Source organism: Alnus glutinosa, chromosome 14 (assembly GCF_958979055.1).
Source record: "Alnus glutinosa chromosome 14, dhAlnGlut1.1, whole genome shotgun sequence".
Classification (NCBI taxonomy): domain Eukaryota; kingdom Viridiplantae; phylum Streptophyta; class Magnoliopsida; order Fagales; family Betulaceae; genus Alnus; species Alnus glutinosa.
The window spans coordinates 17,214,610-17,239,359 of NC_084899.1; the positions used below are offsets into that span (position 1 = coordinate 17,214,610).

The window sequence follows — 24,750 nt, forward strand, 5'->3', positions numbered from 1 at the left end:
TATAACATCATTTGTATAAATGGCACCAAACACTCACAACCAAGGGAATCTCCACGAGAGCAAGAATGGCAGAAATGTGGGAAACCCGGCGCCGAACGGGAACCCCAAGACTTTGACCGCATTGGCTGTCCAACTAGTGGACCTACTAAAGATGGGCGCAAATGCTAACCAAGAGGTGAGACAGAATGTAGAAGAGTAATTCAAATCCAGACGTTCGAACGCCAGTCATCATGGTCCGGACGCGCGAGCATCAGATATGGAAATTACGTGCATCAGAGCAACCATCCAGACAACCATCCTCCTGGTCCGGACGCATGAAGCCTCTATATGGAAGTTACTTGCAGCAGACGTGCGACCATCTATACGACAGGGCAACACCGTCCGGACGCAGCTCTCAAACAAGAAAGATTTTCAGTGAAATTTTCATAATTTCGATTGCATAGTTGTCCGTCCGAACGGCCTATGACCACCGTCCGGACGACGCCCAGTTTTTATCAAGTCAGACACTCATTTGAACTATCAGCCTATAAATAGAGGCCCCTAGGCTTGAGAACAACAAGAACTCGGTATTGAATTCCATTAGTGCTTAGAGAGCTATATTATGAGGTAATTTAGCTGAGTTGATCTCTCTAAAGCTGTTGTTGTGTGTGCTATTGCTACGCTTAATCTGAAGTCTATCTTAGGGGTTGGCCTTAAGGTAAAGGATTTCATTGAAGACCCCTTCAGGTAGGAGACCTGGTTGGGAGGTGTTCGTGTTAGGCTACACGTTAAAGTGTAAGGTACGACCACTGCATCAGGGGTATGTAAGTGTTAATACTTTATATCTAGTCTTGTCTTCTGAATAGTGGATATCCTGAGTTTGACTGCCCCGGGGTGGTTTTTCTCTTAATTGAGTTTCTACTTCGTCAACAAAATATTTGTCTCCTTTAATTCCGCATTTAATATTTTGTTGCACACTATTCACACACACTTGTATAAATTAGAAGTATTTTCATTTTTCATAAGGCACAAGAATTTATAGACCTAGTGTAAGGATCGTCGACAGTGGAATAATATGCATCAAGGTTCATTGAACTATCACGGTTCGCCCCATACCTGGTGCCCACGGAAGAATTGAAGGCAAGAAAATTCGAAAAGGGTTTGCAACCAAGAATCATGAACCAGGTGGTTGGCTTCGAAATTGGAAATCTGATGGACCTCTTCAACAAAGCGGCAGTGATTGAGCGGACATTGAATATCAATGCAGATCACTTCAACCAAAGGAAGAGAAGTGTTCCACAAGGGAGTCACTATGGTGGACATTCCCATGACCACAACAAAAGAAAATTCAAGCCAATTGTTGGAAGGAACACAGCTCCTCAACAGCCCCATCATTAGGGAGGAGGTGGTCAACGCCCTACGTGTCAGACTTGTGGAAAAATGCATTCAGGGAGATGCCAGGTTGGACAACCGGTTTGTTATCGATGCGGTGTACCAGGACACCTAGTTAAGGATTGCAAAGCCCCTGCCAACAACACAACCAATCAGAATCGCCCTGGGGAACAACAAAATACTGCACCTACACATGTGTATGCCCCGACTCCAGGTGATACGGCGATGTCAAACGAAGTGGTGACAATTACACTTTTGATTTCATCCGGTAAGGCTACTGTGCTTTTTGACTCTTGTGCAACACATTCGTTTGTGTCATACTCTTTTTCCCAAGACTATAACTTGATGTCTCAATGGTTGGATGTAGACTTAGCAGTAGCTACCCCTTTAGGGAATACTATAGTATGTACCTTTATAGTTAGAAATTGCCCTATTTCTGTACAAGGTCATGTCATGCCGGTTAATCTTGTTATATTTGAGATGAGCAGGTTTGACGTGATCCTGGGTATGGATTGATTGTCCTTGTACCATGCTTGCGTCGATTGTTTCTAGAAGGAAGTAGTGTTCAAACCACCAAGAGCAGCAAAATTCAAAATTCAAGGGAATAAGGGATTCAACTTAACCAAGCTAGTATCAGCAATGCAGGTGACTCGGCTATTGAAGCAAGGGTGTTCACGATTCTTAGCATGTGTGACAAAATAAGCACCAGAAGCAAAACTCGAGGAGATACCCATCGTGTGTGACTTTGTAGATGCATTTCCGGAGGAACTACCTGGATTACCTCCAAACAGAGAGATCGAGTTTACTATAGACTTATTACCAGGCACGAGACCTATATCCAAGGCACCTTACCGGATGGCACCACTCGAACTAAGAAAGTTGAAAGAACAGATGCAAGAACTCCTAGACAGAGGATTCATTCGCCCGAGTGTATCCCCTTGGAGATCGCCCGTTTTATTTGTGAAGAAAAAGGATGGATCGATGAGGTTGTGCATCAACTATAGGGAATTGAACAAGGCAACCGTCAAGAACAAATACTCGCTACCAAGAATCAATGACCTTTTTGACCAACTACATGGTTCCAAAGTATTCTCTAAGATTGACCTACGGTCCGGATACCATCAACTCAAAATTAAGGAAGAAGATATCCCGAAGACAGCTTTTAGAACGCGTTACGGGCACAACGAGTTCTTGGTAATGCCATTGGAGTTAACCAATGCCCCAGCTGCATTCATGGACATGATGAATCGAACCTTTCGAGAATTCGTCGATAGGTGTGTGGTGGTATTTATTGATGATATACTAATTTATTTGAAGAGTCGGGAAGAGCACGAGGAGCATTTGTCTACGGTTGAGCATCTTGAGGAAACAGAAACTTTTTGCAAAATTCAAGAAGTGTAAATTCTAGTTGGGAGATGTGACATTCTTGGGGCACGTCATATTGAAGGAAGGAATTTCGATGGATCCCACTAAAGTAAAGGTCGTGGTAAATTGGGCAAGGCCTACAAGTGTCCATGAGATATGAAGCTTCTTAGGCCTCGTAGGTTATTATAGGAGATTCGTTGAAGGGTTTTCCAAGCCGGTTACATCGTTAACCAAACTTACCAAGAAGAATGAGGCATTCATTTGGTCGGAAGATTGTAAGGGAAGTTTTCAAGAATTGAAGCACCAACTGGTCTCAGCACCTATTCTCACTCCCCCATCTAGGACTGGGGGATTTGTAATTTACAGTGACACTTCCTTCAAGGGATTAGGTTGTGTTTTGAAGCAAAATGGGAAGGTGATTGCCTATGCCTCAAGGCAACTAAAAGTGCACGAACGTAATTATCCGACTCAGGATCTTGAGCTTGCTAGTGGTTTTTGCCTTAAAGATATGGCGACATCATCTCTATGGGGAGCATTGCGAAATTTACACAGATCACAAGAGCTTGAAGTATTTCTTTACCTAGAAGAATCCCAACATGCACCAAAGACGATGGCTAGAACTCCTCAATGATTATGACTACTCAATCAATTATCACTTGGGGAAAGCAAACGTGGTGGCCGATGCCCTCAGCAGGAAGACTACAGTAGGAAGGATGGCAACGATGCCCACTACTCAAAAAGAGTTACTTCTATATATGGATAGAGCGGGCATTGAATTGGCAGTAGAAGAAGTGCAGTCTTACCTCAGTAAGTTAACCTTGGAACCAACCTTACTAGAACAGATTAGAGTTGCCCAGCTAGCGGACGATGAACTAAGTAAGATCCGGGCGGAAGTCGGTAAAGGTGAACAGGAATATTTGGTATATCTGAAAACGGGACATTAAGGTACCGAAACTGTGTATGTGTACCTAAGGAGGACAATCTAAAAAGGGTGATCTTAGTAGAAGCTCACCAATCATTGTCTACAGTACATCTGGGAAGCACCAAAATGTATCAGGACTTATAGGAGCACTATTGGCTGAACAGCATGAAAAGGGAAGTTGCACAGTTTGTGGAACGTTGCCTTACCTGCCAGCGGATCAAAGCAGAACATCAGAAACCAACAAGGATGCTCAAACCATTAACCATTCCAGAATGGAAGTGGGAACATATAGCCATAGACTTCATCACGAGTTTACTGAAGACAGTGACTGGACTGGATGCAGTGTGGGTAATGGTCGATCGTTTGACGAAGTCGGCACATTTTCTGCCCATTAAAACAACATATAATATGAGTCATTTGGCAAAGGAGTATGTGACTGAGATTGTACGACTGCACGATGTGCCAGTGTCAATCATCTCAGATCGTGATCCACGCTTTACTTCTTGATTTTGGCAGAGCTTGCAAGTCGCAATGGGAACAAAGCTAAACTTTAGTACCGCATTACACCCTCAGACAGACAGGCAATTGGAAAGAACGATCCAGACATTGGAAGTCATGATGAGAACGTGTGTCTTGGATTTCAAGGATAGTTGGAGTCAGTATATTCCTTTAATAGAATTCGCATACAATAATACCTACCAAGCAAGCATCAAGATGGCACCATACGAAGTCCTTTACGGAAGAAGATGCCGATCACCACTCTATTGGGATGAGGTTGGAGAGCGACAACTGACAGGACCGAAATTAATCCAGGAAACTTCAGAGAAGATTACACTAATCCGGCAAAGACTGACTGAGGCTCAAAACCGACGCTACGCGGATCAACGACGGAGAGATTTGGAGTTCGCGAAAGGAGATAAAGTATTTCTTAAAGTAGCACCAATGAAGGGAGTGACCCGTTTTGGGAGAAAAGGTAAACTAAACCTTTGATACATTGGACCCTATGAAATCTTGGATCGAGTTGGCTCTTTAGCATATCGCCTAGCATTGCCGCCACATTTGTTCGTAGTGCACAATGTCTTCCATGTGTCAACATTGCAGAAATATGTCGCAAACACCTCACACGTGTTGGAAGTTGAAACGATTCCCTTACGGGAAAATTTGTCATACGAGGAGGTACCCATGAGAATCATTGATAAGAAAGAGAACGAGTTACGCCGGAGATGGATCCCAGTGGTCAAAGTGATGTGGAGTAACCACCAATCACCAGAGGAAGCTTCGTGGGAACTAGAAGGGACTATGTTGACAAATATCCGTATTTGTTTGCTTAGTAACCGAGCAAGGAAGTTGAGGGCGTATACCAGACGAACCTAAGCACACGGTCCTAGTTCCCGACCATGTCAAGCATGGGCCGATTTATTAAGGAGTTGAAGGACATGCTAAGAAGGAAGCACCCGACCTTTAAAGTAATTCCTTATGCTCCGTCTATCGACGAGGGCGAAACAAAAACTTCGCGTTGGGAGGAACAAATAAGAATCTTAGGAGATGATGACGCAGACGAAGGGAGTACACATTACTCTAACTTTAGCTTTGATGAAGGCCCGATATGGGTACCAGAAGAAGAATCGAATCCAGAGGAGGACCCTCTCATCGATTATGATCAAGAAGAAGATATGTTCGCTTACAAACCATCGGATGTAGTGAACATCATAGACGGACCCGAGTTCGACTCTAATACCTCAGGTACCTTCCATAGCTACTGTTATAGTCGATTACCAAATTTCGAGGATGAAATTCTTATAAGGGGAGATTGTAATAACCCCGACTTCCTTTCGAGGGTAAAATGATCTTTTACTACCGATGAGAATGGATGACTGAGCAACAATTAAAAAAAAAAAAAAAAGACCGATATTTTATATATATATATATATATAATATTTTATGTTTTATTTAAATAACCGTTACTATTTTATAAATTTTAGGGGTAATTACCTTTTCCCCCATCAACTACCAAGAAATGCGCAATGCCCCCACAAACTACTAACTTGACCAAAATAAAGCATTCAACTACCACAGTTACATACTTTGCCCCATTTCGTCAGTCATAGTGGTTAAAATAGACGGTCAACGGGTCATATGATCGTCACGTGCCATCTAACAAATTTCTCTTCTTATTTTACCCTTGTCTTTTTTGTCAGTTCATGGGGGCATGTTGGAAGAAGATGGTAGTTCACGGGAGGAAAATATAATTACCCCCATGTACCAAAGTTATAGGTTTTTTTTTTTTTTTTTTTTTTTTTGTGTAAACGCCAACAATTCTTTTTTACAATTCAAATCAATTTCTTCATATTTTTATCTGAAAATGTTTAAGTTTACGTAATTAAACTTTTGTATATAAATTGTTTTTTTTTTAAATTGGCCCATGCATGTATCCTTTCTTGATTAAGATGTTGGTCTTTTTCTCCCAGTTTTTTGTATGCGGTTTTCCAAGTGACAATCCTCAAAAAATGAAAAGGTTTGCTAGAGGAAGGACACGATTTATGATAACATCTTTGACTTCATATTTTACTAGAATTGCTGTTGGTGATTGCCGTGTTGATAATATATACCAAGAAAATTATATATACAAACAACCATATTCAGCTACAATTACACAAATGCCATACTATTTTCAACAATAAAATTGTATATACAAATTGAAATTAACAAATCAATTAGTATAGCATAAAAATATGAACAAATCAATACAAATATAAATATAAAAGTTTAATTACGTAAACTTAAACCTTTTCAGGTAAAAATATGAAGAAATTGATTTGAATTGTAAAAAAGAATTGTTGGCGGTTAAAAAAAAAAAAACTGTAACTTTGGTACAAAGGAGTAATTACCTTTTTCTCCCATGAACTACCATCCTCTTCCAACATGCCCCCATAAACTGACAACGAAGACGAGGGTAAATAGGAAGAAAAATTTGTTAGATGGCACGTGACGGTCACGTGACCCGTTGACCATCTATTTTAATCACTCTGACTGACAGAAGGGGAAAAAGTATGTAACTGTAGAGGTTGAATGCTCTATTTTAGTCGAGTTCGTAGTTCCTGAGGACATCGCGCATTTCTTGGTAGTTGATGGGGGCAAAAAGTAATTACCCCTAAATTTTATATCGATTTAAATTCTATCTTTTCAGTTAATATATTATATTAATATTTTAAAACCCTAATTGTCAAAACCCTACTAATATAAATAAACTAGTAACGCCTCTTTCTCCCCATCATTGTTTTTTTAGCCGCACACTCCTATTCCCTTACACAATTTTCGGCTCTTACAGACAAGGTACCATCTTGTCTCTTATCTCTTTCTTTAATTTTTCTTTTCGATGAAACCATGGTAGGTTCACTGTTGATACACCTATTTGTCTACGTTATTTTGTTTATGTTGTCCTTCATTTATTTACTTTTTTTTTTACGTGTTTTATTGTCTTTCATGTCAGTATAACAATCAAGTACTTTAACCTTTGATTCATTAACATCAAACGTATAGCCTTTTGTTCCTTCTAGTTGTTTGTTGTTGTTGTTGTTTTTTTTTTTTTTTTTTTTTCTTTTATCATTTCTTCTTTCCTCTTTTCTTTTCTATGGGACATGGTGGGACCATAGCATCTTGCATTTATCTCTTGTGTTGGACAAGGTCCTTATCTCCCCTCTTGTCATTCATAGGAGATATTATTTTAGCCCGTATACCTAACCTCTCACCTTTTTATTTACTCTAATTCTTTTAGACAGCAACACTTTTCTGAAGTATCCATTGCCTATTTATTTTCTTTTCCCCATACTGGTCGTGTAGTAGCCAGAGAAATATTATGCATTTGTTTGCTTTCTCCTCTATTCTTTTACTTTCGGTACAAGTCCTGAACTACTCCTATCCTTTTATTTTATTTTCCCTCTCCTCCTCTGTCGTAACGGCCCCATAACAAATCTTTCCCTGGCATAACTGTCTTAAATTGTAGTTATTTTAATTCTATCCCACAGAAAAATAAAGATAGTTTTAATTCAAGTGTTTCAAAAGTTCTTGTAAATTGCTTAAAAATCACAGAGCCTTTTAATAAATTATTTTGAATATACGTATATTTTTGTGATACTTGAATTTATCAAATTATATGAATTTAGTAAAAAATATTTCTTATGACAATTGCCTTTATTGAGTCTTGTTTCTAATATCAATAAAAGAAAATGTGCTATTGCTTATTTAATGATTTAAATATTATTCGAGTAATTAATATCGTTAAATATACTTAGGGAATCCATTCTCAATAGGCTAAAAAGATGAATCTTAGTGATGTCAGTGTTTCTTATAGTGACTAGCACGAGATATTAATTTATTTAAACCTGTACCAGGTGATTAGCTAGCTGTCGAAATATTTCAACGATGTACTGCGTCCAGAGAGGTAAGGGATCCTCTACCCCTTCTAGAATTATTTTATGTATTATTATTTTATCTATTTATTCTAGCATATTTGTGAATAATTATTCTCATCATGTATTTAAAATTATATTGTTGCATAAAAGAGTGTTGATGTGAAAGTTATTGGTGGAAATAATATTCTTGAAATCAGGGATTTTGAGAAAAACCTTAGTTCTAAAAGACTTTCCAATTATAGAAAATTACTTATATATTCCCGAGATGAGAAAACACTACTTTCTGAAAATAATGAAAAGAGAAGTATAAAAACCCTCTCACATGTTGCCTCAAGGGTTACCAAGCATAGTGAAAAGAGTAAGAATAGTTATGAAAAGGAGAAATATTTTTATAAATGAGAAACATGTGTGGAGAAGAATATTATTTTGGCCCCAGAGATATTCATAGAGATTCATAGAGGCTTAAGCTCAGTATCGTTGCTTGAATGGAAGCGCAACTGCTAAAGGACTTTGAGAAGGTAGTAAGTCATCCCTAGGTTATGCTAAGTGTACTTTGATTAATTAGCTGAAGGGGTAGGCCTGTGGCCATAGTTTACCTGCCTGGATCCCATTGACTGCGCAGCCATAGTACACAGGGTGTAATAGTGTGCATTAGCCCTACATATGAGAAGTTTTATTTATCAACCAGTAATTTTATGCTTTAAGCAAAATGCCAAACTTACATTTTGTATTTTGGAAATTTAGATTTCAAGTGTGCTTTAATAATCGTTTTGAAGAAAATGAATTTAACTCAACTATTTTATGGTTGAGGGTTACCTTACTAAGCATTTCTCGCTCACCATTATTTTGTTTTTGTTTTCAGGTTATGAGCAGAGAGACCTAGGCGGGCGGAATGGGATCTAGGCTAGCATTAGGACATTACACTTCATTTATCTTAATAAGTGCACCAACACAATAAATTTAGTTTTACCTTGGATTTTCATTTATTGTATCGAACACAATTATTCTTTTCGAAATATTCGTTTCTGCATTATTTGAAGCTCTGGGTTTAAAATTATTATTTTTTTAGTAATTTATTTAATTCAGCATATTAGCTAGGTTATCTGGCAGACCTTATGAATCTTTGCTGCTTTGTGTAAGAAAATGGACGAACCTAACCCTAGCCATTTGGGGGTATTACACAATAAGTCAATGATGTATTTAGATTGGCGAAGGTGGAGTCCTAAAGAGTCTCTAACAGCCGAAATCCCAAGGAAATAATTAAGAGGACCCGAATCCTTCACATTAAAATCAATCTTTAATTTAGCTATCAACTAGTCAATTTTAGATGAGTGATTGCCGGTAACTATGATGTCATTCACATAAATCAGTAGAAAGATGTGAACTGAACCAGTGTGATAGATAAATAGAGAATAATCCACTTGTGACCTGATAAAGCCAATATCCAGCAAAGCATGAGAGAATCTTGTGAACCAGACTTTCAGGGCCTATTTTAATCCATAAAGAGAGTTATTTAACCTGCAGACATAGTTAGGGTAAGACACATCAACAAAACCCTGAGATTGTGTCATGTAAACCTCCTCATCCAACACTCCATGAAGGAAGGCATTAGACAGATCAAGTTGTTTAAGCTGCCAATGAAATTTTATTGCCAAGGCCAAGAGAATCCTTATGGTTGTTGGTTTAATCCTTATAATCGATTCCAGTTTTTCAATCAAACCCTTTAGCCACCAATCTTGCCTCGAATCGATCCACACTGCCATCGGATTTTTGTTTGATTTTAAAAACCCATTTGTTCCTTACCACATTGTTATGCACATGTCTTGGGCATAGGGTCTTGGTGTGATTGGAAATTAATGCATTGCATTCACTGGTCACGGCTTCTATCCATATGGGGTTGGTTGAGGCTTGTTTGTAAGTGGTAGGTTCTGAAGGAAACTGAGTGATGTGAAAGGCTGTAAGTGGGTAATGAGTGGGTGTGGAAAAGTTTGAAATGAACATAAGCTTTTGATTTAAGGTTTTCGGTTTGAGACCTAGTCACAATGCGAGTGGAATTGGGTTTATTAGAAACTATGGATATGGGAATGAGAGCTGAGGTAGAGTCATCATGAGAAAAACTAGCTGAGGGGCTACTTGGATTTATGTTTCTTGGATTTACTTATCCATCATGAGATGGGAGATATGTAGTAATAAGGAGTTGTGGAGATAGAAGAGGGGCAGTGGGACTCGTATGGGTTCTAGATAAGGATAAGGGAGATAAGAGAGGAGGTACGAAGAGAGGAATACCATATCGGCAGTTCTTGTCAAATTGTTCTTCACAAGGAAATATGAAACCGTTAGAATAAAGTGGTAGTTTTTGTCAACGCAAAATTTATTGATGCTTAATAAGTTGGCTGAAGCTGAGGGACAAAGTAAAATGTATTTAAGTATAGATTTGGTTGAGATGTTAGAATGTGCAGGCAGAGCCATGAAGGAACCACTCCAATTAATTTCCAAACCCGTGAAATTCCCTACACTCACGGTTTCGGTGTCTTCAAAAGGTTGAGGTTTGCTGATTGTAGAGACTGTTAAGGACCGTGCAGATTAGTCTATTAGATTAGTCTATTCATTGCACATACTTTTAGGTCTTCATTGCACATTAGTCTTCATTGCACATTAGTTTATTCAGCACATTAGGTGCACATACTTTTAGGTACATTAGTTTATTCAGCACATTAGGTGCACATACTTTTAGGTCTTCATTACACATTAGTCTTCATTGCACATTATAAATACTTTTACTTTTGTTTGTATCTAGCACATTAGTCTTCATTGCACATTATTGTATTCAGCACATTAAGTGCTTTTGTTTGTATCCCGCTCATTGTATGTAATCCCTTACATTATAAATAAGATTAAAATCCTCTGCCTTGAATTATTATCAAGCAGAGAGCTTATCAAATCTTACATGGTATCAGAGCTTGCCTAAAAGCCAACGCTTAAACACTGTCCTCATGGCATCATCCGGTTCCTCCAATCCCAACTCCTCAACCCAAACCACAACCTCACCATCCTTTTCCATACTGCCTAACCTCTCTCAATTGTTCAAACTAGAAGGCCCCAACTATCTAGCTTGGGTGTCACAGTTCCACCCTATCCTTAGAGGCAATGATCTTCAAGGATTGGCTGATGGAACCGAGTGTTGTCCTCCTCAACTCATTTCTGATGAGGATGGTAACAGTATTGCCAATCCTGCCTATGCTGCATGGCAAAGGAAAGATCAACTTCTTTTGAGCTGGATAATCAGCTCTTTGGCTCCATCAATTGTGGCTTCAATGTATGGAGTCAATACCTCTCATGAAGCATGGACTGCTCTTGCAGCCAAATTTGCTTCTCAGTCAAAATCTAGAGTCTCTCACCTTAAGAGACAACTCCAAACCTTACAACAGGGCACCAAGATGTGCACGGAGTATCTCAGCTTAGCCAAACAACTGGCTGACCAATTGTCAGCAGCAGGAAAGCCTGTTGAAGATGATGACCTCATTTCATATGTGATAGGAGGCCTAAGTCCCTCTTTCAACACTTTTGTCACTATCCATTCCTTCACCACACAGGACAGAGAAATGACTTTCTCTGACTTCCAATCCGAGCTGCTCAACCATGAGATGCTGCTGGAAAGTCAACAGCAGCAGAATGCCTCAGCAGACACAGGAACTTTTGCTTTCTACAGCAACAAACCAGGCCAATCCACCTCTCTTCACCAAGGATCCAGCAACTTCAGAAAACCTCGTTTCACCCCAAGGCCCAACTCTCGCTACCAACAGTACCCATCAAGAGGCAACTCCACTCATCAGCCCTTTGCTCAAAGAACCAACCCAGCATATCCATCCCTCTCTCATAGGAATCAGTCACATTTTCCCACTGGAAACTAACAGCCAGCCCCAGTGATGAATCGAAATCCTGTACATCAGCAAACTAATCCAGAAATGAACACAACTCAAGGACCCCTCAGAACTGCCTACCAGATTTGTGGCAGAAACAATCACAGTGGTTTAGACTGTTTTCACCGAATGGATTATTCCTTTCAAGGAAGACATCCTCCGGGTGAACTAGCAGCCATGGTGGCTCATTTAAATGATGAATTTGGAACACAGAAATGGCTAGCCGACTCTGGAGCAAACACACATGTCACTGCAGATGCTGCCAACATTCACAATCCCCAACCATTTGAAGGTACAGATGTGGTAGGAGTGGGCAATGGAGCAGGTTTGCATATCCAAAACTCTGGTTCTTCTATTATTCATCCCTACACTTCCAATCATCAACCACTCTTTCTTAAAGATATCCTACATTGTCCCAAAGCCTCAGCCAATTTACTCTCCATCAATAAATTCTGCATTGACAACAATTGTTGGTTTGCTCTAACCGGTTCTCATTTCTTTGTTAAGGACAACCACACGGGACAGGTGCTGCTCAAGGGGCCAAGTGAGAATGGTCTTTACCCTATTCCCTTACATCCAAAGCATCTAAATAAATGGAAAGGTCTTGCAGCCTATGTTGGAGTCAAAACCAATGACTTGGTTTGGCACCAAAGACTTGGACACCCTTCCTCTTCTGTTATTCAGCACCTTTTGCAGAAGCATCAACTTCCCATTGCTGGTTCACTTGACAAGACCCGTGTGTGTGAGGCTTGTCAGCTTGGTAAATCCAAGCAACTTCCTTTTGTTGATTCAACTAGATGTACTCTAGGACCCCTTGATCTCATCCACTCAGATGTGTGGACTTCACCTATTCCCTCAACTAGTGGATGTAGATATTATGTACTCTTTGTTGATGATTATAGCCGGTTTACTTGGCTCTATCCTATTCTATATAAATCTGAAGTCCTTCAATGCTTTGTCAAATTTAAGTTGCTTGTTGAAAATCTATTCACAACCAAAATCAAACAATTTCAATCCGACAATGGTGGAGAATACACTTCAAAGCAATTTAAGGATTATCTTTCTCAAAGTGGAATCCTTCACAGATTATCTTGTCCACACACATCTCAGCAAAATGGTATAGCTGAGAGAAAACATAGGCATATAGTTGAAGTTGGCCTAACCCTATTAGCTCAATCGGGTCTCTCTCCAAAATTCTGGGTAGACTCTTTCCTTACAGCCATTTACCTCATTAATCGGCTTCCCACTTCTGTGTTGCAACAAGAGTCTCCATTTTCCAAGTTAATGAAAAGGGAACCTGACTACACTCTTCTAAGGACCTTCGGCTGCTTGTGTTACCCTCTCCTTAGACCCTATGCAGATCACAAGCTGTCCTTTAGAAGCAAGCCCTGCATCTTTATTGGTTATGGAGGAAACCAAAAAGGCTACAAGTGCCTTGACCCTACTACCAGCAAAACATTCCTCTCCAGGAGTGTCATTTTTTATGAAACCCAATTCCCTGCCAAAGGAAAAACTATCTCACATAGCTCCTGCCGAATTTCAGCGGAATCAAAAGATCCCTTGATTGTTCTACCAATTCCTTATTTCCGCAGCCTTGAAACACAATCAGCAACCCCTAATCCTGCCATACAGCCTGCTGTTTCCCTGCCACAGCACAACCAACACCTTGACAACACCACTGTCAGTAGCAGCAACAATCCATTACCCCAACCAAGTCCGGATGCTCACATACCAGCCTTACACTCTCAGCAAATTGAAGCCATAGAATCTGAAAACTCCTCCAATACTTCTCCTACTTCCACAGAGCACATCACCTCTCCCTCTGTCATACCTGAACTACCTTCTACCAGAATTATCACAAGATCCCAAACAGGAAATCTGAAACCCAAAGACTTCCCAGGTTTTAAACTCTATCACACCATTAGACATCCTCTCACAGCCTTCCAGATGCTCTCTTTCCCTCGAGAACCCTCCACCTACAAGCAAGCGGCATCACAACCTGAATGGCTTCATGCTATGACTCTTGAATATGATGCTCTAATTTCCAATCAAACTTGGACCTTATGTCCTAGACCTCCCCATCAAAATGTGGTAAGGAATAAATGGGTTTTTAAACTCAAACAAAAACCTGATGGGAGTGTGGACAGGCACAAAGCTCGGCTAGTTGCCAAGGGGTTTGATCAAGTAAGTGGAATTGATTACTATGAGACATTTAGCCCAGTAGTCAAGTCGGCAACCATTCGGCTCATTCTAGCCTTAGCCGTGCAATTTGATTGGCAGATCAAGCAATTGGATGTGTCCAATGCTTTTCTCCATGGTGTCCTACATGAAGAAGTCTACATGGAACAACCCCAAGGCTTTATTGATCCCAATTTTCCAGATCATGTGTGCAAGTTACACAAGTCCATCTATGGACTAAAACAGGCTCCTAGAGCCTGGTTTACCAGATTGTCACATGTTTTATTGAACCTTGGTTTTCATAACTCTCAAGTGGATCACTCATTATTCACTTTCCACATTGGATCGGTTCATATTTTCCTCCTAGTATATGTTGATGACATTATCTTGACAGGAAATAATGAAGGCACTATGCACTGGATAGTCACCAAACTGCAAGCAGACTTTGCCATGAAAGACCTTGGCCCTCTTGGATATTTTTTGGGTATCCAAGCCACTAGAGATTCTGGTGGACTGCATCTTCGGCAAACAAAGTACATTCTTAACCTGCTGAATCGAGCACTCATGACAGAATGCAAGCCCTATCGAGCCCCCTGCACTGCCGGTTCCAAAATGTCAAGGCATGATGGTGACCCTCTTCCGGATCCTGCTGAGTACAGACATATTGTGGGTGCCCTTCAATATGTCACACTTACTAGGCCAGATATTGCATATTCAGTTAACCAACTCTGCCAACATATGCATGCTCCAACCTCAGTTCATCTTACATCTGCCAAGAGAGTCCTTAGATATCTCAAAGGTTCACTCAACTATGGCTTACACTACAGCAAAGGACCTCTCAACCTTATGGCCTATTGTGATTCAGATTGGGCCGGGAATCCAGACGACCGTAAGTCCACCTCTGGCTATGGAGTCTTCCTTGGCCCTAACTTAATTTCTTGGTCAGCAAAGAAGCAACACACTGTCTCAAGGTCCAGCATTGAAGCCGAGTATCGATCTCTCTCTCTAACTGCAGCTGAACTATTTTGGCTCCGAATGCTCCTCAAAGAACTTCACATTGTCTTATCTTGTCCTCCTACCATTTGGTGTGACAATTCTGGTGCCTTAGCTTTAGCCTCTAACCCTGTTTTTCATGCCCGAACAAAACACATCGAAGTTGATTTTCACTTCATCCGAGAGAAGGTGGCTAACCGAGATATTCAAATTCAGTATTTGTCAACACTTGAACAAGTTGCTGATATCTTCACCAAAGGGCATTCCTCTTATCGCTTTTGCTATCTCCGAGACAAACTGAGAGTTGTTCCTCCCCTCAGTTTGCGGGGGGGGTGTTAAGGACCGTGCAGATTAGTCTATTAGATTAGTCTATTCATTGCACATACTTTTAGGTCTTCATTGCACATTAGTCTTCATTGCACATTAGTTTATTCAGCACATTAGGTGCACATACTTTTAGGTCTTCATTACACATTAGTCTTCATTGCACATTATAAATACTTTTACTTTTGTTTGTATCTAGCACATTAGTCTTCATTGCACATTATTGTATTCAGCACATTAAGTGCTTTTGTTTGTATCCCGCTCATTGTATGTAATCCCTTACATTATAAATAAGATTAAAATCCTCTGCCTTGAATTATTATCAAGCAGAGAGCTTATCAAATCTTACAGAGACATCAGCAGCAATATGTGTAATGGCTCCAGAGTCTGCTAGCCACTCTTGATTCTCCAAGTCAGTGTTGGTGTTAGCCACCATGGCTGCAAGTTGGGTTGGTGGATGTCTGAATTTATAGGCGTAATCCATTCGGTAGTAGCAATCAAGGGCACTATGCTTTGTTGTAGGTCTGACAGGGAGCCGGAGGAGGACCTCAAAAATCAGATTGATTGGTATTATGGTTGAAGAATTGATGAGGCTGATTTTGAGTGAAGGTCAAGCCAATGGAGGGAGGTCGAGTGATGTTTGGTGGACTGGTTCTAGGTTGTGGAGAGAAATGATTGGAATTGGTCTTGGGTGGATATTTTGGCTTTCTGTTGGCTAAGGAAAAGGTAGGATTATTGGATGGTTTGTTGGAGTGTAAGGCATAGGAACTAGATTCAGGATTGATAGTTTGCAATTGCTGGTTGTCAAGCAGTGTTTCATGACTTAGGAGCTCGGATTCGAAATCTGCAAAGGACATCTCAGTGTCTCGGACAACAAAGGAAAGGGCAATGACGAAGGAATTAAAAAGTGATTCAAGCCAATTATAATGGAGATGAGATCATCATCTTCCACTGGTTTCCAACAGCAGCCAATAGGTCTGCCCATTGCTTAGCAAGCTGGAGGTATTCAGTGTAAAATTTACTTCCCTGTTGAACGCTTTGAAGCTGTCTCTTCAGGTGAGATATGTGGGACCTTGATTGAGCAGCATACCAGCTGGCTAAAACATTCCAAGCATGGTGAAAGGCGGTTATTCCATACATGGAAGACACCAAGGATGGTTCCAGAGAGCAAATGATCCAGCTTAACAGATGCGGGTCCTTTCTGCCATGGGGGGTAGGCAGGGTTAAAAGTTTGCTCATTGGTTGTGCGATTAGTCAGGAATTTGGGAGGACATGGTTCTGAACCATTGATGATCCCTAATAAATCGTGACGTCTAAGGATAGGCATGAATTGAGATACCCAAGCTAAGTAGTTTGGGCCATGGAGGGTGCAGTATTACCAATTTTGCCAATGTCATCATAATAGGATTTAAGCTGACCAGATTTTCAATACTAGAAGCCAATACATAATACAATTGGCTTGATCTCTCACCAAAAATCTAGCATAAAGAAAAATTCTAGTAGTTCCTTTGGGGTGGGGGTTGTTCTATATATCATATATCCTACACTACAATTTGATTGATAAATCTACAACCTGTAGATGACTGCATCAAAATTTACAGAGCCAAGCATGGCGCATATCAAGGATCAATTGCCATGGGAGTGATGCGCCTCTTAGCCGGTTTATTTGAAATGGGAGTAATTGTTGAGCTTGGTGAAGTCTGTTTCCCTTCATTCTTTCTTGCTTCTGATTTTGTGGTATCTGCTGCAACAGAATCACTCCTCGTTGCATCAATTACCATGTCCGCTGGCTTCTGAACAGGGCTCTGCTTCTCATGAACCATGGCTTTCTTTTCTTCTAAAGTAGATCACACAAGAACATTAACAAAGGAAACAAAACTTGAACGAAAACGGGGAGGGGGGAAGAGATGGACAAACAAGTGATAAAAATGAAACAACAGCAAACCTGATACAGAGATGGGTGATCCCAGTTCATCATGTCCAAATTCTAGTAAAGTACAGTAACCGTCTTGGGAAGATAATGCTAAATAACGGCCATCAGGTGACCTTGGAACCCAAATGATGGTAGCCAGTTAGAACCCCAGAAAATATTATCAGCTATAATCATCAAATGAATTGTTGACATTACACAAGGAGGATATTACATGGGAACAAGTATAAGATTTACCATGAAACGTCTGTTATGGCTGCATAGTGGAGGCCAGCCAAGATTGCAATAGGAATAACACTCTCTGTATCATATATGTATAAAGAATTCAAAGTGACCACCGCAAAAATGAGGCGATAAGGTAGCTTAAAGAATTCAGCTGCACAATTTGCCAAATATGATTCAAATTACTATCATCAATTGGCCTTGCTAAAACAATGATTTGAAACAACATATTGACCATCATAAAAGTACCCGCATTTGAACCCCGGAGGCTAAAAATGATGGGGCAAAATCGAACCGCTACAACAGGTTTACTGGCACCTGGGAGGTGTAGAGCAGGCCTGCATGTCAGAAATTTTGAGAAAATGACTGCAAGACAGAAGAAAGTCTTCTTCAAACTTATTTTACTGTCTAAAAGAAGAGTTATCACGTTTAAAATTACAGATTGCTATCAATTCAGTTGATCATGCATTAAGAGATGGCTTAACATCTGGTAGATAGTAGACTAGGAGCTCGTCTTAAGAAAGCAACAAAAGTACAGTACCAAAAGAAATAAGTAAATAAAACTACAGAAAATATCTTACCTTGAAAGATCCTTCCTAGAAAATATGTAAGCTGTATTTACTGGTTGAGATGCAGGTGAAATCTTGAAAGAACCTGAAAGAGGAAAAGTGGGCAATTAACAAAAGTTTAACAAGAATGATTAAATATGTTACAACAGTGCAGGGAGTCAAAAGTTCCTGGAACAATGTCATGAAGTACAGTTCTCTTTCAAGAAAATCAAATAAGTTAAATGGGACATACTCAGTAAAGGGAGTTATCATTTTAAAAGAAAATAAAATATTTACTTGTACAACAGGAAGAATAACAGAAAATTTAAGAAAAATATTCAAAAATGTATATAAATATTAAATCACTAATTTCCTGTTCCCTTTCCCTCTAACTCGATCACATTAACTAATGAAGAATTGAGCACAATGGATTAAAGGCCACATTATAATTGGAATTTTAGAGTAATTTTTCATCAAATCTCTAAATTTAGGATAATCCAAATATACTGTAACAGCAAAGTACCTTCCACCACTTTGCAGAGGTTACGTCTGCCTTCACCCTCTCGCGAAGACCTCTGCAACCCCCTCGCGAAGTGGGTGGAGGGGAGGCCGCCTCTAAGAGGGGGGAAAGGAGAGGAGGTAGTCTCCATGACCTCCACCCCCTGTCAGGAGAGGGTGGAAGGAGTGTTACGTACCCTCCACCCCCTCTACATACTGTTTTTTTTTTTTTTTTCCCTTCTTTATTTTTTTGTTGTTTTTTCCTCTAAGCATATAAAGAATTATTTATTTTTTTGGCAATTATGACGTGACAATATATACACACGTGGCATGGTGCTGGCAACTATGACGTGGTAAATTGGCTATGTGGTGTAACCATCATTTTTTTTTTTTGCACAAAAAGCCAATAGAACGATCAATTTGAAAGATACGAAAGTTAATTGTCAAAATTAAAAATTTAGGAATTAAATTGAAATCACTTGAAAACCCATTGATTAAGTATAAGTTTTCCCTTAAAAAAATAAGGATATAATTGTTTTAGATTAATCCTCCGTTACTAGCTCAGGCTGAAAATCTTGACACCAAAAGCACATAAGTCTATGCTTAAAATGCTTAATATGTCAACAACAATAACACCTTTGCTAACCAAGAAAAGCAAAGCTGAAATTTTAGTGAGGTCACAACCATCAACCAAATAAAGCGTCAAAGTAACATCCCAATATGATAAATTATTGGCAACATTTACTCTTGTGAGTGATAGGCGACTCCAAGGTGTTAATGACAATACCATGAAGCAACCAGATAATAACATCAAGTTAATGTCAAGAATTCTTAGGCAACCAACATCCAGAGAAAGAGTACTGGACTACATTAGTCCATAGTAGATTAGACAAGACATTTAATTCAATACCTGCAGGCACAAGTAAAAACGATCCATCAGGTGACCAGGCTAATCTCCGGAAGAAAGATGGCAACGTTTCGTCATGAAAAAGATGGTTTTTCACAGACTGCATCAGAAACCATTTGTATGACTTATAACATGTTACAACATACATAAAATACATGAAATGATGGATCATATGCAATTTCCTTACCTTGGAAGCATCTTCTGTTGGCTGTTCTGCCTTTGTAATAACATGCTGACAAACATAATTCATCTTTTCCATGCCTTTCGTTTTTGTATGAGGCTTATTAACGTAAATACGGCAAGTTCTATCAGAACTAAGGGAAGCAACATACTTGGCCAATGGATCCCATGCAACACCTTGAACATAATGACAATGGGAATCCAAAATCTGATGGACAGAACCTGAAGAACAGTAACATTTACAAAAAAGCTATTAATTAACAAATCATTTCAACTGACATTTTCTGTACTATTTTTTAATTTAAACATTGCGGCAGTTACATATAGCCTTTCATACCTTTGTTCACATCCCATATGATGCTAGAATTATCAACTGATCCAGAAATGAGAAATGCACCATCCGCAGACCACTGCAGGTCCAGAACATCCTTCCGGTGAAATCTATTGCACAAAATGAGCATAAAAATTCATCTCAGGTAAATCAAAACCAAACTTTCCAAATTCAGAAAAGAAGTAAAATTCATTTGTTATCTAGATATGGTCTAACTCAAACAGCACAAGACTAACCCAACTACAACATATTATGTTCAACTTGGGCCACAAACCTAACCCAACGTTTTCTATACCATTTGAAGATTTGCGTCTACATTAAAACATAGGTTATGTGATTGGTTGACCAGTTTTAAATTGGATCCTGAGAATGCGAGACTCGACAACAGGCTTCTTGGCAGAACTTTAAATTGTTTTCATTTCATTTTATTCCATTTTTTTTTCTTTAGGTTAGGATTGAAATATAAATGAATTAGCTTTAGGTTGGTAATATGCAGTCTAATCCAGATTAACAGCCTGGTGTGTTTTACATAGAACAAGTTGTAACGCATACAAAAACTTAGCAAAAAACTCAGACTAAACGCCTTACGATAAAGTCTTGAAAACCTTCCATGTTTGACCTGTGTCTGTAGGGTGTAACTTCCAAATTAACAACTCACCTCCTGAAAATAGAAACTCAGTTCAAGACAAATTTCCTGGCTAAATCACCTTGGTGAGCAATGACAACATTGGAGTAGACAATATATAGTGAAAAATGAAAAGAAAAAAGAAAAACACTGCAGTGACTGGTCATACCATCAGCACCAGATGCAAGTTGCTCTCCTGCATTATATAAAGAAGAGATATCAATTCCAGTATACAAAAGAACATCATCAAAATAAGACTGCAAACAACTTAATTACCAAGATTCCAGCCACTAAAAGACTCTTTGATATACACATATAGAAGAAGCTTGAAAGAAGCGATTGGTTTTAGAATTCAGATAACTAAAAAGCACTGAAATATTAGAAACAACATGATGGAACCACTGAAGATGGGCCTATTGCAGATATGTGTACTACTTTGTTTCATCAGATTGAAGGTTTATATTGTGGGACTCACTTGTGACATCCAACAATTGAAGCATGATTCCTATGGTTTTAAAGGTTTCGTCATAAGTATTCTATCATTCTATGGTGAAAGCATTTTTCTGTTTTGAGTTGACGCTTTAAAAGTTCTTGGTGCTTTTGTATTCTGTGGCAAAATCATAACTTTCAGCAAATTCTGTGCAGAATTGTATTTTCAGAACATTTTAAGGTATCTTCTTAGTTAGTGTTTTATACTTATTACGTATTGTTCATATTGAGAGTCTCAATCCTAGTAGGTTAAGAAAGAGTCCAAGAGTCTAATAAGCTTCATACTTCATAGTACTCAAAAGAAATCAGACTTTGAAAATGAATATTGAGCATTTGACTGTTGATTCAAGATTGCCTAGTATGATTCTTTCTCTTTTCCCTCTCAAGCAATTGCTGAATATTTATGAAATGCAGCTCATTATACCATAGTTTGTACTCAACGGTCATGATTCCGTTACCATTGCAATATAAATTATGTTAACCATCAACTTCTTAACAAAACATATGACTTTGAAAAGCATAGGAATGTCCTTACCAGAAGGAGAAAAACGAAGGATATTGACAGCAGAACCATGGTAAGAAAGGCTATTTTGATAGGAAGCTGTTGGGCCTTCCTTCTGTGCTTCGCCTGAATTTATCAACCAGAGCTGAAATAATTAAGCATAACACCATAGTTAGTGTACACAGAAAGAGTACTTAAGAATTCCAACTTATCATTCAGATTTCCATTTAACGTTTTTTTCGTCACTGCAACTTCAGATTTACATATAAAAAGTAAAATCAATGTCTGAAACATTGTAATATGTCATTTTCGTTCCCAAAATAAATGAGAAACTCCATATGACGCAACAAATTAGAGAAATTAAAAATAATACAATTTAAGATCCTAGATGCTCGTTTGCTCATAATTCGGTTAAAGAAAATGAAAAAAAAAAAGATTTAAGGAAAAAAAGATGCTCATTTATCATGATTTGAACATTTCCTCAGAAACCAAAAGGCACCTTCAGCAATCAGACATGATTTCAACACACTGAGCCACATTGGATGAAAAACACTACCAAATTTAGTCTCAATATTGAGCATAGAACTACCATTGACAATTTTGATTGACAGAAAACTAGCAAAATGTAAAAAATTTGATTTTTCTGTTTTCATCTTCTAAAGTACGAGAAAATGGAAACATCACCCAATTAAATCTGAAACAATACGCTTCGGGCAAGTGTCTCATTTCTCAGGAACCAAAAAATACTAAGGGTAAAATTCACAATTCAGGGCCTCTTTTTTCGCACTTCAAAGTAATGTTCAACGCCTCTTCAAAAAAATACCTTGGTGATATTTTGAACAATGAGTCTGTTCCAAAAATTAAATTAAAAAAAAAAAAAAAGGATGTTCGAGAGAGCAAGTTCAAGCATTTAAGCAAGGCACCAAACACGCCCTTAATTTCCAGCATAGTTTTCCCAGTAATTAAACCTGTTGATAAAGTTTATTTGCTATTGAGTTTATGATTATAGTAACAAAAAATTATAAAGGAATCCGGAATCCCTAATTACAGAATTACACACATACGATTCAGCGAATAATAACCGAGTTCAAATCTTTTTTTTCTTTTTTTATAAATAAAAAAAAAAATAGTGCAGAATAAAAGAAGCCCAACAACAATAATCTTCAAATTCTTGAAGCCAAAGAAAGAAAAAATGTATGTAGTGAAATCAGGTACCTTGATGTCGTAATCGGCGCCGCCAGTGGCGAGGGTACCGGAGAGAGGGTGGAAATCGACTGTCAGGACAGGCTTCGTGTCGTGCCAGTTGATCTGAACCGTCCCACCCTTCATTATCTTCTTCTTCTTTGGATTCTGAGGTTTCTGTTAGCCTTTCTGATTGGGAAGAGAAAGAGGTTAGCTAAGCATACCCTCTTTTTTTTTTCTTTCGAGATCTTAATAAAGGACGAAGAGAGAGAGAGAGAGAGAGAGAGAGAGAATAGTTTTGCCGCGCTGCTTTCATTTGGCGGGATCTGTGCAGTGTACATGTGCGGCTTCTCTGCTTCTGTGACTTTGGGGACAGATTTTTCAATATATATATATATATTTTAATTAACAAGCAGAAAATTTAGGAACATAACTAATTAATTAAATGTGATATTGTGTTAGTGTAAAGATAAATTCGTTGTATTTTAACTATTCATCACATAAGCAAGAATTTTATTTCAATATTATTATTCTTTACTATTAGTTCAGTTGACTGCTCGGCACGTGCCAATGCGACGATAAGAAGTACTTGCTAGGAAAGAAGAGTTTAGCATAAGATCTTATCGGAGTAGGCCGACAGGAGATAGGTATGATACTTCAGTTAGTATAACTTGTGAGGATAATTTTAGGAAAGCAAAAAATAGCGTCCAAGAAAAGGAGATGAAAATTTCCTTTTTACCTGGTCTTTGCTACTTTTCGTAGCCGATTTATCGTAACCACCAACCATGTGGCACGCCCTCATTAGAGGCTTTATCGTAGCTATGTTCCCAAGTCTTGTAACTCTTATAAGCAATAACTTCATGTTGGAATCAAGGGAGCCATAACTAGCATGCTAAAGGAGAGGATCTGGTGTTGTGTCATGCAACTGTACTCAAGTTGATTGATCAATAGACTAGGTATTGGGTCAATGGGCCCAATAGTTACCATTCAATTCCCTTAGGCAACGCACGAGATTTGGACAAGGGGATTTATTTGTTATAGGCCTATGGTCTTTTTGACTGGCTGACAGTTCCAAAATGGAAAAAGCCTCAAGTGTTGAGGCCTTGAAACAGGGTCCGTTATTGTTCCCCTATTTAGGCCGATTGGCCTTCTATCTGCACGAGTGCATTAAATTTGACTTTATGTTGAGGCACTATCTTCAAGTGGCTTTTCAAAATAGGTTCTTTCGTGCGAAGTCTTCCATTCCATCTTTTTCATTTCAGTTGTTTCACTCTCCCCGTCGCTTCCTTTTCGTGTGCTCTCGTTGGATCCTGTAGGCTACCACCCGAGCATTCTCATCTTCTACTTCATTTGAATCTACCACTTTCATGTTGTCGTCGACCATATTCTAGACTCGGAACAATTGCTCAATGTTCAGTCTTTTGTATTAGTCATTCTTTCACTTCTTTTACCTTTCATTGAGCCTATTGTTCCTGTTAGATTATGTATATATATATATATAGGCCTCTCATGTACAGCTTACGCGTGATTCAATATAATACTTTTCTCTCAACATGGTATCAAAGCACAAGTTCTAAATCACCTCTATATTTTATTTTATTTTCGGCCTCTTCCCAGAACTTTTCCGGCGCCACTGTTGCTTCCGCCATTCCTCATCGCTCTGTCTTCCTCGGTTCTCCTTCTCCCAGTCCTTGTTTCGAGTTGGTTCATATACCAATCGAAACCTTGGGAGACAACTGTGCCAGAGCCGTCGCGAACAGCCAAATCGGAGTCTCCACGCTCCCACACGCATCGATTGAAGATTCTGCCACCGCCAATGGTTTCTGCCGTTCCACCACCGATACCGCCGTC

The 24,750-nt window shown here is 39.1% G+C and overlaps 1 protein-coding gene across 2 annotated transcripts; it reads right to left on the reverse strand.

The window, feature by feature from the left end:
* Positions 1 to 16,815: 16,815 nt before the first annotated feature.
* Positions 16,816 to 23,232, reverse strand: LOC133857971 (chromatin assembly factor 1 subunit FAS2). 2 transcript variants are annotated; one of them, XM_062293367.1, is made up of 12 exons: positions 22,933 to 23,232; positions 21,751 to 21,862; positions 20,896 to 20,922; positions 20,690 to 20,762; positions 20,108 to 20,211; positions 19,778 to 19,992; positions 19,594 to 19,690; positions 18,219 to 18,291; positions 17,887 to 17,975; positions 17,653 to 17,791; positions 17,431 to 17,531; positions 16,816 to 17,319 (listed from the first exon to the last, which is right to left on the reverse strand). In XM_062293367.1, exons 1-12 carry the CDS (start codon positions 23,044 to 23,046, stop codon positions 17,105 to 17,107), a joined length of 1,359 nt encoding a protein of 452 aa, XP_062149351.1. In that variant the 5' UTR covers positions 23,047 to 23,232; the 3' UTR covers positions 16,816 to 17,104. The 2 variants fall into 2 exon arrangements, with proteins under 2 accessions (XP_062149351.1, XP_062149350.1); XM_062293366.1 differs by having other exon boundaries at positions 16,816 to 17,322; positions 22,933 to 23,227.
* Between the last annotated feature and the right edge of the window lie 1,518 nt (positions 23,233 to 24,750).